The 15,510-nt window shown below is 48.2% G+C and overlaps 6 protein-coding genes and 1 pseudogene across 7 annotated transcripts; 4 read left to right on the top strand and 3 right to left on the bottom strand.

The window, feature by feature from the left end:
* The first annotated feature begins 425 nt into the window (after positions 1-425).
* On the top strand, positions 426-537 carry BDR25DRAFT_t1 (annotated as a pseudogene). Its single transcript has one exon. The product of its transcript is annotated as a tRNA-OTHER (tRNA).
* A 2,278-nt stretch (positions 538-2,815) lies between these two features.
* Positions 2,816-4,611, bottom strand: BDR25DRAFT_330224 (Zinc/iron permease). The gene is made up of 3 exons (XM_033692512.1): positions 4,398-4,611; positions 3,248-4,324; positions 2,816-3,199 (listed from the first exon to the last, which is right to left on the bottom strand). The coding sequence occupies exons 1-3, from the start codon at positions 4,448-4,450 to the stop codon at positions 3,013-3,015; spliced, it is 1,317 nt and encodes a 438-aa protein (XP_033554244.1). The 5' UTR covers positions 4,451-4,611; the 3' UTR covers positions 2,816-3,012.
* Positions 4,612-4,728: 117 nt separating this feature from the next.
* BDR25DRAFT_274519 (histone acetyltransferase type B) lies at positions 4,729-6,645 on the top strand. The gene is made up of 3 exons (XM_033687412.1): positions 4,729-4,915; positions 4,972-5,274; positions 5,324-6,645. The coding sequence occupies exons 1-3, from the start codon at positions 4,885-4,887 to the stop codon at positions 6,568-6,570; spliced, it is 1,581 nt and encodes a 526-aa protein (XP_033554245.1). The 5' UTR covers positions 4,729-4,884; the 3' UTR covers positions 6,571-6,645.
* Positions 6,646-6,849: 204 nt separating this feature from the next.
* BDR25DRAFT_274522 (phosphoribosylglycinamide formyltransferase) lies at positions 6,850-7,826 on the top strand. The gene is made up of 3 exons (XM_033687413.1): positions 6,850-6,856; positions 6,910-7,042; positions 7,120-7,826. The coding sequence occupies exons 2-3, from the start codon at positions 6,918-6,920 to the stop codon at positions 7,646-7,648; spliced, it is 654 nt and encodes a 217-aa protein (XP_033554246.1). The 5' UTR covers positions 6,850-6,856; positions 6,910-6,917; the 3' UTR covers positions 7,649-7,826.
* A 1,343-nt stretch (positions 7,827-9,169) lies between these two features.
* On the top strand, positions 9,170-10,519 carry BDR25DRAFT_347777 (uncharacterized protein; the record flags this gene model as incomplete). Its single annotated transcript, XM_033694316.1, has 9 exons — positions 9,170-9,215; positions 9,249-9,319; positions 9,347-9,368; positions 9,403-9,419; positions 9,500-9,610; positions 9,664-9,703; positions 9,732-10,107; positions 10,162-10,433; positions 10,464-10,519. 9 exons carry the CDS (start codon positions 9,170-9,172, stop codon positions 10,517-10,519), a joined length of 1,011 nt encoding a protein of 336 aa, XP_033554247.1.
* Positions 10,520-10,901: 382 nt separating this feature from the next.
* BDR25DRAFT_308342 (uncharacterized protein) lies at positions 10,902-12,237 on the bottom strand (the record flags this gene model as incomplete). The annotated part of the gene is made up of 4 exons (XM_033691004.1): positions 10,902-11,477; positions 11,593-11,749; positions 11,991-12,066; positions 12,117-12,237. The coding sequence occupies 4 exons, from the start codon at positions 12,235-12,237 to the stop codon at positions 10,902-10,904; spliced, it is 930 nt and encodes a 309-aa protein (XP_033554248.1).
* Positions 12,238-13,980: 1,743 nt separating this feature from the next.
* BDR25DRAFT_308343 (uncharacterized protein) lies at positions 13,981-14,508 on the bottom strand (the record flags this gene model as incomplete). Its single annotated transcript, XM_033691005.1, has 1 exon — positions 13,981-14,508. The coding sequence occupies one exon, from the start codon at positions 14,506-14,508 to the stop codon at positions 13,981-13,983; it is 528 nt and encodes a 175-aa protein (XP_033554249.1).
* Between the last annotated feature and the right edge of the window lie 1,002 nt (positions 14,509-15,510).

Here is a 15,510-nt window from a genome sequence, read left to right on the forward strand (position 1 = left end):
GCACCAAAGGAAGGCGCCCAACTCACAACATCAACCACCAGGAACGATTCCTTAAAATAGGATCCTGAGACGTTTTGAGCGGAAAGTGTCATATTCAAATGAAATCCTGTCCCTCGCCAAGCAGGCATGGTGATTCTGTCTGGGCTGCTATCCAGGGGTAACCGCGTGGGACTCCTACCCCTGAACCCGCTTTGCAGTCCTGGAGCGCCCTTTATCCACAATCTTAACCATGGGAGCCGACCACTCGTTCAAGCTTGTCAGATGCGCTTTCGTGGCTCTAGATTTGGTCATGTGCCTTCCCGAGAGATGTTGCTCGCTTCGGACTGGCCCCGCCACGGCACACTGAAATCTAAAATTCCGAGTAAATTATCCTATTGACTATATATACAAATATATTTCAGAATTTGCAACAATTGTGATATGTCGCCCGGTTAGCTCAATCGGTAGAGCGTGAGACTCTTACGTTTTCACGTTCCCTTAGAACGATTGGATTGAAGTACATCTCAAGGTTGCGGGTTCGAGTGAGTGCATCTGATCCTTAGAACGAGAAATGAGTCTAATTGAGTTACTAGCCCCCGCATCGGGCTTTCAAACACCTTTTTTGGTACATTTTTTACTCCACCATTCAGATAGAGGTTGAGAAAATGTTTTAGCACATCAAGATTTAATACTTACAACATCTGCGGATTATCGAATAAAAACTATTCGTCCCCATATTTTTTTGGATTTCAGTGTTGTTCTTTTCGCAGCCTTCGTTTTCTACTAAGACGCTGAATAGCACCCTTTTCTTGTCCCGTATTCATGAACAGCATACTATGGATTAGAATTCAGAAAGTCAGCCTAAAATAGAAAATTTCCATGGGACGCCCGCGGTCATTTAGAGTCTTCGATTGGAGAGTAATTTGCGGTAATCGAAGGATACCATTTCTACATTTTTTCATCCCTTCTTTCTCGAGACCAAATATCGGCTTCTGAGATTCTTCTGGTATGTGACACCTGTTCCCGGCTCTACTGAAGTCGAGGACGTCTCCTCGGTTGATGGGCGAAGGCTTCGTCAATTTTGAGAACAAGCGACATCTATGGATTCCTCATCACATACCTTGTCTTCTGTCGCCATGTTGGTTGTTTCCTGAAGCTCGAGTGGATATGTAGGACCTCCACTTACTTCGAATACAGGAAGAGGAGCCATGGGGAAGGGGTTTGTAGAAGTATGGGGCTGGGGGTTGATATTTATATCCGATGGTTTCAAAGTGCCGGGAATTTCCAAGAGAGTGGGTGGGTGAGGATAGAGAATCAAAGACCAGTGTAGACTGAACAAGCAGAATAGTTCTAATATCCAAAAGTTTAAGTGTTGGTTAGACCAATAATGTGCTAGTTGTTGTTGTCCCTTAGACGGCTGGGTTCAGTAACTAAATGAAACCAGTGTAGACGCCAGCTGAGAAGTTTTTAGCTAGAATTGCGAGTTACTGCATATTCCCACATGATAAGAAACATTCTCAGTGTAACTTACGGTATATCTATAAAACCACTCGCTATAATTAGGGAAAAGGTTAACACAATACGGATTTCTGTTCCACACTAGCCCTGTCGAGTTCAATGTTAGGTGAGAGCTTGAGGTACTTCACCACTCCTCACCTGCGCTCATGGCCTCCCTCTGCCTAACTCACATTCCGAACCGCCCAGAACAGCATACCAAACAATGCATCCAACTCCTCCAAACCCTCTCAACACTCACAGCCCCCGCTTTCGCTCTCGCCCTCGCCGCTTCCCTCTTCCCTCTTCCCTCTTCCCTCTTCCCCCTCCCTCCCAACCACCATCCCTGTAACAAATTCCACAAACCCATAGGCTCCAATTTCTCCGTCATCTAATAAAACCCAATTCTCGGCCCTAAATACGCCGCTAACGGCGAGTGCCTCCCAAAACACCAATCTCGTTCACCATATCTAGGATATCTTCGTGCGCAGTTCCCAACGCTCTAACGCATGGTTTCTCAACCGCAAGCTTGATGAGGATGAACACGCGAGGGTGTCTTTGCAGCCCGCCAGCGTATGCAAATTCCGTCATCGCCAGGGATAGTGCATCGATGTTCCGTGTCGAACAGGTGGCGTCCAGAGTCTGTGAGTGAGGGTTGTTACGCGGAACAGAACTGAGGGGTAAAGGCTACGAGCTTAGTAAAGTGGAAGTGGGTGTAGGATTAGAAGAGTGAGGATAGGTGTTTTGTAGCGGCGTAAAGAAATGTAGCTTGGGTTGAATGGAAGAGAATGAGATGGTAGTTAATCGCAAAAATATCGATATCGTGAGTGAGTTTTATGACAACGTTGGCACAGTATTGTTGAAATTTGAGAGATCAGATTGACTGACGTGGGAGATGGTCTAATCCTAGTGGCCTTGTGTGGCGACTTGGAGGAATTGATCGGAGACGTCGGCTAGAGAGTCGTTAGTTAATAGTAAAGGTCTGAGAGGCATCTAGGAATTAGGGTGATACCGATAGTTTTTGTTTCGCACTGATGGTGGGAGGATTCTTGCCACTGCCCCAAAGGATCTCGAACAGTAAGGAGGAAAACAACTCCATCTATGCAGTATGAGAGGTGTCGATTATAATGAGGTAGCTGTAAGTGACCTATGTGATGTCGAGAAAGAATCCTAAATATTGAGTCGATTTATGGACAAGAAGAGGCCGTTTGAGACAGGGCACCAGGGGCCTATTTGCAGTATTGGGGTCTCGCGTCCACAATGATCTCAGCTGCAGCAGTACTAGCGCGATCGATGATGGAGCTAGTAGGAATGAGAATCAGATGCAGATGGAAGATTTTCTGTGCTTAAGAAATAATGCATCAACTAGAAAGGAAAACAACGCTAAACTAAAACTAAAATCTAAGACCAATCTTGCATATTCGTAGCTGTGATATGTCAACAGCTCGATGGTATCATTGTGTGTTTAAAGTCCCTTTACCCAAGCATTGAGATCGATTTCGCCGTCCTTGTATGCACTCCTCCCAAATGACAAACGCCCTAATGCACATGCCCCACCTGCGTCACCAGGGGCACGAGCATTCCCACTGTCGCAGTAGCAATGTCAGATTTAGAGAGCGCACTCTTCTCCCCCCGGCTGCTACTGGTTATGTACCCATTTGCGGTCGGATCGTCGTGGGAAAGGGAAGGCGACGTCATCTCCGTCATTGAATGCATGGCCACATATCTAAACGGTTAGCCATTGGAGCAAATTAAGTGCATAAAAGGAGCATACAAGAAAGTGCCCCCAGAGAACAATAATATCCAACCTGTCGTGAAGGCTAAGCCATCCTCTCCCCCAAGTCGAGTTCGTCCTAGGAAATTCACAATCGCCCATGTCGCCACAGCACCAGCAGGAGCGGCTAAGCTGAAGAATATGAGGTGCGTTCGTGCAGTCCGCTTTGAGAGTCCTTGTTTGAGGAGGACGGAGGTCAACCCGAAGGCGGCCGGGGCTTTATGGAGCATGATTGCGAGGAAGATGATTAGAGATAGAGCCGTTGACGGTGCGGTTGAGGAAGCCCCAAGTGCTATCCCGTCTGCGCACGCATGGATTATGAGACCGATGGTGGTTGATGAAGATCGAGACGGAGGTGTTGGCTCAGGACCGGGAGGTGGAGAGGAAGTGAGGGTTGCAGTAGAAGAATTGTGTGGCCCTCGGGACAGGTCAGAGAGCGAGATGTGGAGGGGTTGGTACTTTGGCTTTGCAGAGGCCAGCGTCGCCGGGAGGTGGTCCACCAGAAACATGAGAATGAAACCCAAGGCCAAAGCCACCCCAACATAGGCGTGCGGATCGCGTTCCTCGTCGGGGCCTCCATCATTGCCCTGGCCCTCAGGAGCATGAATGCGGTTGTGGCCTTCTTTATGGCCTTCAGTTGAATCGTCGTCACCACCTTTCTGCGGCTTCGGCTCGTCTTCGTCCGCCTTCTTTCCTTCCTGTTTTGGCTTGTCTTCAGGAGTCCTCTCGACAATGATGGCCGCAGGGGCTTTGACGGCACCGCCTCTCACGAAACTGGTATCGACTGCCTCCGACCTCTCCAGTGGGAGGAATTCACTTGCTTCTGATCTTTCTATCGAAGGAAATTGGCCAGGGTGTTTCAGATCCTTCTGCTGGCCTGAGATGGACGGGAGCTGGACATCTCGAGTCCCATGTGCGTGTCCCTTCCCAGCGGCACTGTACATAGTCTCAATGCCCTCGGGTATGATGACAATGAGCGCCGTGCCGACAAGGACGCCGGTACCGAGGAGGGTTATGAAGCGGAGCTGGCGCGGCGACAGGGTGAAGGAGAGAGGAAGGATGCCGGCGAGGAAGGAGCTGTCCGCTGTTACTACAACAACAACAATTCTCTCGAAAAGGAAGCGACACGGCGTAGGGATGTGATACTCACGCAATTGCCATGACAGTGCTCAGAGTGAGCAGCATAAAAAGTCCGTCCCACATGTTGAGGAGAGTTGATGAAATAACGCGACAGGTGGCGATGAAACAAGACAGCCCCAATATGAACGAACGATGAACACCACGTGAATCCTAACTAACCCTCCTCATGTCATGGCGGTGGTGACACTGGTGAGAGGGTCCTGGAGATGGGAGGTAGTAAAGGGATGTTGCCAGGCTGGTCACTGTGCCTGATCCTCCTGCACCCATCAGGGTCGGGAACGCTAACTTGGCGGCGTAGGGCTGAGCAGCGACCTCACCAAGTCGGCAACCCGCCGCCAAAACGCGTCACGTCGCGCGCCAGACCGTGTTCCTTCCTCTACCGCTATCACTGTCACCCGCTTATCGACAGTTCGTCGCTTGAAAAACGCCGCAGCTCCTCGTTCTTTCGCGACAACAGCTCGCAACCCCTCCCTTTTGGTGTGCGCGACACGGTCGCCATGGCGGACCTCTCTGACGTTATAGCTGAGTGTGAGCTACAGTTCTCGGTGGAATTCATATCGCAAAATGGCTCACTGTCAGTATAGGGCTTACGAACTCAAACGAATGCTTCCATATCAATCTCGTCCGCCCTGCCGGCGCCAAAGACAAGCAAAAGCGCATCCTTGAAGAGCCATTCCATCCAAGCTTCACCTACGAAATATTCGGCAATGAAGAGAAAATCATCGGATACAAGGACCCCAAGATATACTTGGACTTTCGCGCAAACGATTTGAAGCCGACGATAGACCTTCAGTTTAAGCACAAAATGTGCATGGACGAATTCTTTCCCAAGGACAATACCCAGGAGCTCGACATGGAGAAAGCACTGAGGAAATTTGTCGCTCCAAGTATGTTCCTATTGCACGGCAAGAGCCTACCTGTTCTGATTACTTGCAGATGCATTCGATTCTACCGAAACCTCCAAGCCCACAGGACCTGACCCAACCTCGTCCTCGTGGAAACCGCCAGGCGAGCTCCTGCAAGGTTTCAAGCTACATGGGAAGCAATTCGAGATTTGGAAGACAAGCCTGGCCGATGTAGTGGCAAAGGAACTTTACCGGAACATGCAGGTTCTTGTACCTCTCTTCATCGAGGGTGGCAGCTTGCTTGAGTTGGACGATCCAGACTGGACTATCGAGCGCTGGACGCTCTTCCTACTCTACGAAGTCACTCCTCTCAAGAACCCCTCAACATCCCCATACACAATCGCTGGCTTCTGTACGACGTATAGACTATGGGTCTTTCCAACTTTCGAGATAATGCACGCGACGAAATCTCTTCCATCTCCGCCAGCTAGCAGCAACGGGGACGCGACTTCCTGCAATCCACCTCGCCTGACGCAAGATCCCGAAACGTATCTTATAAACGAACACATAGATCCTCTGCAATCTCCATCCCGCGAACGGATATCTCAATTCGTCGTTCTCCCTCCCTTTCAAGGACAGTCCCTCGGAGCTAGGTTATACGAATCAGTGTACCAATGTCTGCTCAAGACTCCAAATATCTACGAGATTACAGTGGAGGACCCAAGTGAGGCGTTCGATGCAATGCGCGACTACAGCGACATTGTCTTCCTCCGGACACTACCTGCTTTTAACGCTCTCTCCCTCCCCTCAACCCTGCCTCCTGAAACTCTAAGAAAAGACGCCCCCATTCCACGCGAGCTCATTCTAGGCTCAGATACTAACCTCACCGCACTCCGGCATGAAGCTAAGATGGTCCCTCGTCAATTTAACCGGATGGTCGAACTTCATCTCCTATCGACAATACCCCTCCTCAACCGCAACACTGCCCGCATCACCCGAAAAGAGAAGTCGAGTGGTGAAAACGACCGGAAGTTCTATTTCTGGCGCCTAGCGCTAAAAGATCGTATCTACCGACAGAACGCGGACCAACTCGACGCGACGGAAGACGTCGAGGAGCGTATACACGCAGTTGAGGGCGGGGTAAACAACCAGCAAGAGGAATACAATGAAAGGCTGGAGGGCATTGAGAAGAGGGCGAGGCGAAATCCGGTTGAGAGTGAGGAAAATAGTGAAAGAAGTAAGGGCAAGCGAAAAAGAGCTGTGATCATTGAGGACGATGAAGATGATGAGGATATTGATGTGGCTTCGATCGCAAGCTCCAAGAAGGTAAAGGCCTGAATATCTCTATGCAACAGGAGTGAGTCGTCTGGAACGGAATGGAGTTTAAGGTGCTACCATCGGACGTGTGTTCCGACTTAGGGTTAGCTAACCCTCATTTCTCGCTCTAATGCCCTTCCATTGTTCATGAATCATTCTCAATTCAATTAGTGCACGGTGAATTGGATCCACGTGATCCAGCGCTAATACTTCGGCGTCGAACAAAAAGGTGGCGGGGTAATTCACCCCGCATCAGAATTTTTGCTAAGATCAGCCAAGTCTCTGTAAATTGCTCCATGTTCGCAAGGTAAGTGTGTTTTTTTAATGAGTGAATTGGTTCTTTGGTTAACCAGCCTATAGTACACGCAATGTCGACACCTCATTTCAATCTTGCAGTCCTAATTTCGGGAAACGGCTCCAATTTGCAAGCTCTAATCGATGCTTGCGCCTCCTCCGCACTCCCAAATACGCGGATTACGCATGTCATATCAAAGTATGTCGTCATCATCCAAGACTTAACATGTCAATGATCGTTCTCCAGCATGGATAACGCTGACATCCTGTCCCAAGTCGAAAAGCAGCCTACGGCCTCGAACGCGCGAAGAAAGCGTCAATACCAACAAGCTACCACAACCTCGTCCCATACAAGAAGAAGCACGCAGAAACGCTAGATGGCGCACAAGTCGCCCGCGCCGAATACGATGCCGATCTAGCTAAAATTGTCCTCAATCTCGACCCTCGACCCGACGTCATTGTTTGCGCTGGCTGGATGCACATAGTCACTCCTGATTTCCTAAACCCGATAGCGGAAGCCGACATCAAGATCATCAATTTGCATCCTGCACTACCAGGTGAATTCGCAGGTGCTGGAGCGATAGAGAGGGCATGGCAAGCATTCCAGAAAGGGGATATTAAGAGGACGGGGGTAATGATACATGAGGTTATCGCAGAGGTGGATGCGGGGAAGGCGATTGTTACTCAAGAGGTACCATTGAGGGAAGGAGAGTCGTTGGAGGATTTAGAACAGAGGATACATGGTATTGAGCATGAGCTTATCGTCGAGGGCACCCGAAGGACGCTGGCGACTATCAAGAGATGAAGAGAAGGAAGGCTTTGGCTACGAACTAGGAAGCTTGATTGATGGAAAATTACCAGTTACCAGGATGTGGGGGCTTAGAGTGATACAGCAGCAGTAATCACTGTAACCGAAGCAGCCCATGGATTCCCAGAAGAGTTGCTTCTTGCTTTGCGAAGCCGCCCCATTCCAACGACTCCAGTGTAGACCAAAGAGTGGGTAACCTACAGGGAGGAGCCAAATCCTGCTTTCTCAGTTTTGAATTCTCTCCACCTCTCCTTATACGGCGAGTATAATGGGTCACAGAAGTCCATTCAGACCAAACTTCTACAATTTCGAACTCCTCGATCATCCCCAAAAACGCTACCTATAATGCCATCAGAGCTTTTTCTGCCATTTGGACCATTCCTTGCAGTCGTCCCGATATCGCTTGTGCACACACTTGTCGAATCCTTGTTGCCCGTTCGGGATCGGGCCACCCTTCGTATCTCTAATTTCAGGGCCTGTCCCGAACTGAGGCGAGGTGACACTTTTCCCTCAGATTTATTTCTGGAATAAGATGTCAGCCGTCCCCAGCTTAGAAATTGCAATGGGAAAGCCTTTAGAAGCCTTAATTCGCTCAAATTTCTGTCGGCCTTACCGTCAGCATCAACGTCAATGAATACTGCATCTTACCACAGATTGTGGAACATGACACGGACTTCTTTCAGGACAAGAAATGGGATTCTATTAACGTAACTCCTAATTCAGCAATAGGTTTAATAGAATGAATCCACCCTAATCATGCTCCCTCTTGTGTTATAACATGCTATACATGCAAGGTGTAGTGAACGAAAACCGAAATGTGGATATCAACCGTTGGTTTATACCCCATATTTGTGTCCCTTCTTTGAGTACTTCTACGTTAACAATGGCTAGCAATGGCCACTGCTGGCAACACGAAATTATGTGAAGGTTTGAACATTTGGTTTCACTCGCATTTTGAATGCAATTTTCATAGAAACACCAGAAACGAACCATAATCAAGCATCGCTACCGTCTACCCTCCCTCACCTTTACCATGTGAAGAACAAACATCCTACACTCATAGAGCAGGCAAATACCATCTGGGTCCAACCCGCCACCCCTCTACACATAAATCCCCCTCTCCGTGCCTCGCTTTGCGAGACTTGCCTCCGAATCTACCAAAATGCGCTTCCTCGCAGCATTCACCTTCCTCCTCACCACCCTCTAACCCAAGCAAAACACCCGCTTTGACATTATCCGAACCAGTATATCGGCCACCAAATCGACCCTCCACTCGCGGCGAGAGCCATGGGAAACGCATGAAACGAGATCCCAGCCTGCACGCCCCAGCTATGGAGAACTGAAGGCGCACCAGTTCTAGGCTTTGTGCCGAGGTATCTTGTCACGATAAAACCGGGCGACCAATGCAAAGGCGTGGAGAATTAAGGTATGGATGGTTGTGTAAGGTTGTTTAAGGATGTAGGGGATACGCCATGTCAGAAGGCTCATCCGAGAGTTTAAGTGTAAGTAAGCTATGAGATGGATGGTTGGGGATTGAGTGATGTTGAATTAATGGCAATGTTTAGTGGGTAATTCTGGGGCGACATGTGATGGGCAGTTTATTTTGTTGAATTTGGGTGGATATATGGTTTGGTTCTTGGGTGGGGTGTCCGAGATTTCAGTATTGAAGTGATGCAAAGGGGATGATTGATTGAGAGTGTTGCTGGGGTTTGGGAGGGTGTCGAGGTTGAGGATTTTTGTTCCTCAATGAGACTGCAATGATCTATTAGTGGCGCTAACCCCTAGTAAAATGATAATTATTTGAGTAATTATTCGCCTATTTATATACTGATCCCCTAGAAGCAACAGACATCCCAAGAGATTGTCTGGTTTTCTGGGAGTAGCCGCCCTCAACTTTGGTTCCGACTACGAAATGGCGCGAACCCAGCTAAACTCAGGCGCACAGCCGCCCAGAGACCAGTAAAGCCGAAATAGGTATATTCGTGAACAATATTTCCTGGTTCAGATCTTAGTTTCTAGGAACCGGTTTTGAGAAATGGTTGTGCTCTAGCAGTGACAATCCACAAGGGACACACCTTAGCTTTTGAGGGAAATGGTGGTACGGGCTTTGCCCTATCCGCTTGCAACCAAGAAACAGGTGTCTCCAATAAACCCTGCCTTGGTCATCGTCCGCCAAATGACAGGCCGTTTTTCGGACACGCCGGATGGTTCCACAACAGCGGGACGGTAGTTTGTATAAAATCTGTTCCTTGTTCCCAATTCATTACCCCCAACCTATTCCTGCCCTACTCATTAACTTGGTATACTATACAAAGAGTAGGGGTAGGATCTGCTACCATGCGTTTCCTCCGTACCACCTCTCTAATCACCGCCTTTGCCATGCGCGGCTTGTCGGTTGCTATCCCAGCTTTGGGCAATAGCACAGACAATGCTTGTACCCCATTCAATTATGAATGGTAAGCCCCTTACTCCCTCCAATCCCCTTACCTACACCTATCTCACAGTTCTAGGACTTCCCGATGCTGGTGGCGCGCTGTCCCCATCGCTGACGCCAAAACCGCCATCCATAACGCATGCCAGCAGCTATCATCCTGCATCCCAGGCCAACAGGTCCCTATGACTATGCCCACCCAAGGATACGCTCGTGATGTGACGGCACAGATCCGCCTCGGGGCGCAGTGTGGGAATGCGGAGATAGATTGGGCGACCAATTGTGAGGGGTACTTCGAGACATATGTGAATGATCAGTGCGGTGAAAAGGGGAACGAGACGCACTTCTATCGTAAGTTTTCCATATTCATGAATAGGTGAGAAGGTGGCACATGTGCTGATGTTGTGTGTAGTGGGATACGGGAAGAGCAAGTGTGATCAGACGTTCTTAGGTATTAACTTAGGGGGTTAGAGGGTGGATTATTCTCACCTCGGTGGCTAGCTCATCCATACTTGATTCCAAGAAACTCCCTTACCTACGTCTTCACGAGTTTACTTTCTTCCTCCTTTTTTGCTTCAGAATTTTGCATGTTCCGGTAGTCGTCTACCTACAACGGGACCAACGTCTCTACATTCTCTCCTGGAGTGAGGGAGTGCTCCTTCCTTCTTCAAATTATAAAAGCACGAGCAGCCCTTCGCATATGTGGCCTCAAAATGCGTCAATTCGCCGCCGCCACATACTAGTTTGCGAGTCTCAGAGAGCTCCATCAACATAGTTATGAACTCCAATCCATTCCTTCTTTGGGGAGCCTCTCCTCTCTCACTCAATCAATTGACTCTTATCCTGCGAAAGAATCTCAAAACATCTAATATACGAGCCCTCGTTGCAATCTCTATCATTATAGCGGTCGTCTCCAACACTGCAGCCTCCGCTAATGAAGCGCGGCAAAGGGGACACTGGCCTCACCTGGGTTCTATACGTCCCTCTAGACTCTCGAGACTTTTTGCAATCTCCGATGTCTAACCACACTAAAACAGGGCCGCCAGCTGCTGCAGCAAGCCAGCCGGCCTGACAGTCAAATTCGTCCACTAAAAGCATATTCTCATTGCGATCATCAATACCTGTCAGCAAGTTTAGGACTATAGGCCTAGCCAATTTATCCCAATTATCCACAACACCACTAGCACTGCTCCGAGTGTTGTCGCCAAAATCATTCTGAGACCAAATGCACCATGTGGGTGAACCCGCCGGCCCCGTTCGAGAATGAACCATGAAAGTTTGGATATGTGTAAGGGTATCTTCGAAGGCTTCGAGTGTAGTCAAGATTGGGAGCCTCCAGTGTCGCCCCAATTTTATGTAGGTCCCCAAGACCTTATTCGACCAACTGTCCATGTACTAATCAGTAAGCAGTTTCACGAGTTGCGTCTCTTTGCGAGACGTCCATCATGAGCATAAACCACAAGGGCGCTTAAGTCGCTGTGCCCTTTCATCTTTCTCCTTGTTTTCTTACGTCCAAGCTCCTCGACTTGTGAGGAGTGACCTTCTGCCCTGAGGAGTGCTGTTCGGCGACTTTCCTCGTCTCTCCTTTTAATACGACTTCTATGTATGGCGGAAACCGGTGGTGAGCAGCGCCCCAGAAGTTAGTTTTCAATGAGGATTTCTTCCACCTATGGCGAATTTCAAGAAAAGGATGAATGCTGTTTACATCTGAATCGAACTTGCGAGGAATGCATATGACTGAAGAGCGTTGTGGCAGCCGGGATCTTGGAAACCCCTTGCCTTAACTGTAATACTAGCCAGCTCTGCGTTTCGTCATTCAGTAAGTTCGGTCATCAAAGCTTGTATATGGATGGGGTTCGGTAAAGAACACGCATTCATGTGCTGCTAACATCACCCATGTTAACTTACCAAGCCGCTGCGGAGAAACTCAAACGCACGACATCACGCTGATCTAGAACAATAAGTCGAGAAACGCCTGTCCAGCCTAGTGTCTCAAGTTTCGATTGAATCACCCTAATAGTAAAGGCCACTTACCGAGCCTTTGAGCCTTGGGCATGCTGGAAGCTGCACTTGACATTTTGACGAGGTATTTTCGAGAGAGGTATCCGGTATGGATCCCAGCGTATTCCTTCCGATGCCCAGTGAAGGCGACCATGCTTGCCTGGGATTTAGCCCAGCACATTAAAGCATTGTTCAAAGAAAAGCGGGTTTGTAATTGGCTGATCGAGGAAGACAAAACAACAGACGGCTAGATTCAATGTTAATGAGCAACATGTGCATGGTTGGAAGTGGCTTCCGAGGAGCAAAGTGTATAATCTTGACGTCTGAGAAGGGTAGGTTGAACCATTCTATCGATCGGATATTATTCAATATATTTCTCAAACTCTCACCGAGAATATACTCCTCTCAAGTTCATTCCCCCAACCGCTTCTTCTTCATCTAATCGCACCGTATCAACTAGAAATCTTTCCAGTACTTGATGCACGCCATCACGACCGCGAACGGCCATAATTCTCAGCCCGTCTACACGACCTCCAACGGTAACCCATACCCAGTCCATTCACTTCTCAACGCATCGGCACGAATGGACTCGTTCCCACAGGACATCCATCTCATCGACCTCTAGCGCACTTCGACTGCAAAAGAATCCTAGAGGAAGCTGCATTTCGTGACTCTAAAGTCCTCCCTTTGTCGCAATTCTAAGTATCGATACCTACGCTAATACAATATATGATGAAGGATTCAAGACTCTCACCCACAATGAAGCTGTCCACTTATATCCCACAACCCCGGACTAGAACTCCAAAGATCTCTTTACCGCACTCAACAACGGAAACTACCCTACCTAGACACTATAATACCAGACCGTGACACCAGCCCAAGCCTCCACATACCGCTTCAACGTCTTTGACGACACTAAAGATTGGCCATAGTCTTACATCCCTCTCTGGCATATTGGTAAACTAACTCTAAACCGCAAACCATCAAACTACTTCGCTGGGATTTAACAACTCGCTTTTGCGCCGGTTCATACAAGTATCGAACTAAGCGCTGACCCGATTTTGCAAGCTCGACTGTTTTCGTACCCCTATAGTCAGCGCCATTGCGTCGGTATTCATTACCAGCAATTACCCCTGAACAGACTGCTCCGCGTATATTCGCCTTGGTAGCGCGACGGACCTGCAACTCTAACATCAAATTACGGAGCGGAGCCAAACTACCTTTGCCGTTGCAACCGATCAACTTCTTTCCTGCATCCGTTGCAGAGAATGAATTGTACGAACGATGGGTCGGCAAACCAGTGGTACGCTCTGGGAAGTCACAGATGAGGATTTTGTGTATCCGAGGGCATTGTGGGATGTCCTTAGACGAACGGAAGGTCCGCAGAAGAAATTTATGTATAATGTTCGTGTGGATTTATGTGGAGCTGGGGAGTAGGTGAGGAGGATTTTATGGGATGTTCAGTCGGATTAAGTGAGAATTGGTAGAGGACGCGACTGAGGGGATTGTGGCGAAGGGCAGGGCAAAGGGAAAGGAAGATGAGGTAATGGAGGGGATTCTGAAGGGAGTGGGGTGTTAGACCGAAACGGCTTTAGTTCTTGTAGGGAGATATAGTAGTAAATTAACAGCATTTCCCTTATAAATCTAGTCTTACATCTGTCTGCCTCCACGCTATTCGTATAACCATACCTCTGGCCTCTAGTCTCCAATATTTACTACGCTCTCCTAATATCTTATGCTAACGCTATCTCAATTAAGGAGCTCGCCTATTCCACAGGCGTCCGCGAGAACAGGAGCAACTCATATTTATGTGACCAGTACTACCTTCTTCATTTAAGCCTCCAGTACATTCAATCAAAAGGACATATAACTAATCAAACACCGTCGTCGGCTTTGCCTATCCAGTACATATGATAGTATCAAGCACTGTCGCTGGATTTGCTTCCACAGTGCACGTGGTAGTACTAAGCACCGTCATCGTACACGTCTCCGTAGTAGTAGCAGCCGGGATTGTTTGGATATACGTTACAGTCGTTGTCGTTGCCGAGACTGGATTTTCAGTTCCTCCGGAAGAGACCTGCACGTTGTAATATATAAGTGCAAACCAGACAACCCCGAAGAAAAGAATGGGTTGGAAAACGGCATCCAACGCCTTGCTTCGAACAACGTAGATGAGTTCCCACCCGGTCTTGGGATTGCGAATAGAGGGGCCGGGTGTGAGGATCGTTGGCTGGATCTCTTTGGACTGGGACTCGGGCTCGCTCTCAAGGTATGTTGGATAAGCCCCTGGCATTGATTTGGTTTGAGCTTTTGGTGCTTTGGTAGACGAACAGTTTATTTGGGGATACGATGGAATTGAAGAGATCTTAGATGAGGCTAGAGTAGTGGGACTCTGTACGTCTTTGTCGTTGTGGTTTGCCGCCATGATGGACTATGAATGCTGAAGGTAGGATGTTGAGTTTGAATGGAAAGAGTCGGTATAGATTGTAGCTATCCTGTTAACAAGTACACGTAATGTTGAATGCGCTTGAAATTGGTTGGGGGTGTGGGCCCGGTGCACCAACCGTGGCTCGACATGATTTCGGAATCATGACATGATGATTTTCCAAAATCACCGTTTGTAGATGCTTTTTTTTCCCCAAGGGACTCGTTGCAACTACACGCGATACAGGTAATAGATCCTAAGCCTGCATATATGCTGCAACAGATTATAGAATATGGGTGAGGTATGCAACGTTGTGATACACACTCAACAAAGTGAGTAAATTTGGATTTACATTCGTACTCTTATTTGACGAGCAATGACAAAGGGGAAGGAACCTAAACCGCAGGGAAGAATAACAAATTGAGGGCTGTGAGCCATAACTGAATCAAACTAGTGCAAACGGAACTCCCCAATTCTCTTGGTAGTAATTTGAAGATATACTAAGAACGATAGCTCAGGAGTCAAGGGGAAAAACAAACCAAGTTGGAAGGTAAGTAAAATACCATTCTTCAGAATTGAAGCTGCACAAATAGCCCCTGAGATACTAGCCACGCCGAAAAGAATTCTCTCTATTTCGTGACTTCGACAAGAAGTTTCAACACTCCCCGTGCAGGCTCTTTGCTGCACAATTCAAGGCGATAATTACCAGTTATAGTTTTCGCTGCTTTCCCGACGGTTCGGAGCGAAGATGTCCCCTTAAACGTCTGAATTATTATTGCATTGGAGAGAAGAAACCACTTGAGCTTCTGGTAGTGAATGGCGTACGTGGTCTTGAAGGATACGGTGGTTGGTGGGTTAGCAAGGAAGAAGATGAATTGAATGAATATATTATGGCAAAAACTGACCAATGTGAAGGCCGATCATATCTTCATCAATCTTCCATTGCCTGGATTTGCTGCTACTGGACCGTCGCTAAGATGGCCACATGTGGAGAACTCGAAC

This window comes from Lindgomyces ingoldianus (genome assembly GCF_010093535.1).
Source record: "Lindgomyces ingoldianus strain ATCC 200398 unplaced genomic scaffold BDR25scaffold_1, whole genome shotgun sequence".
In the NCBI taxonomy this organism is placed as follows: domain Eukaryota; kingdom Fungi; phylum Ascomycota; class Dothideomycetes; order Pleosporales; family Lindgomycetaceae; genus Lindgomyces; species Lindgomyces ingoldianus.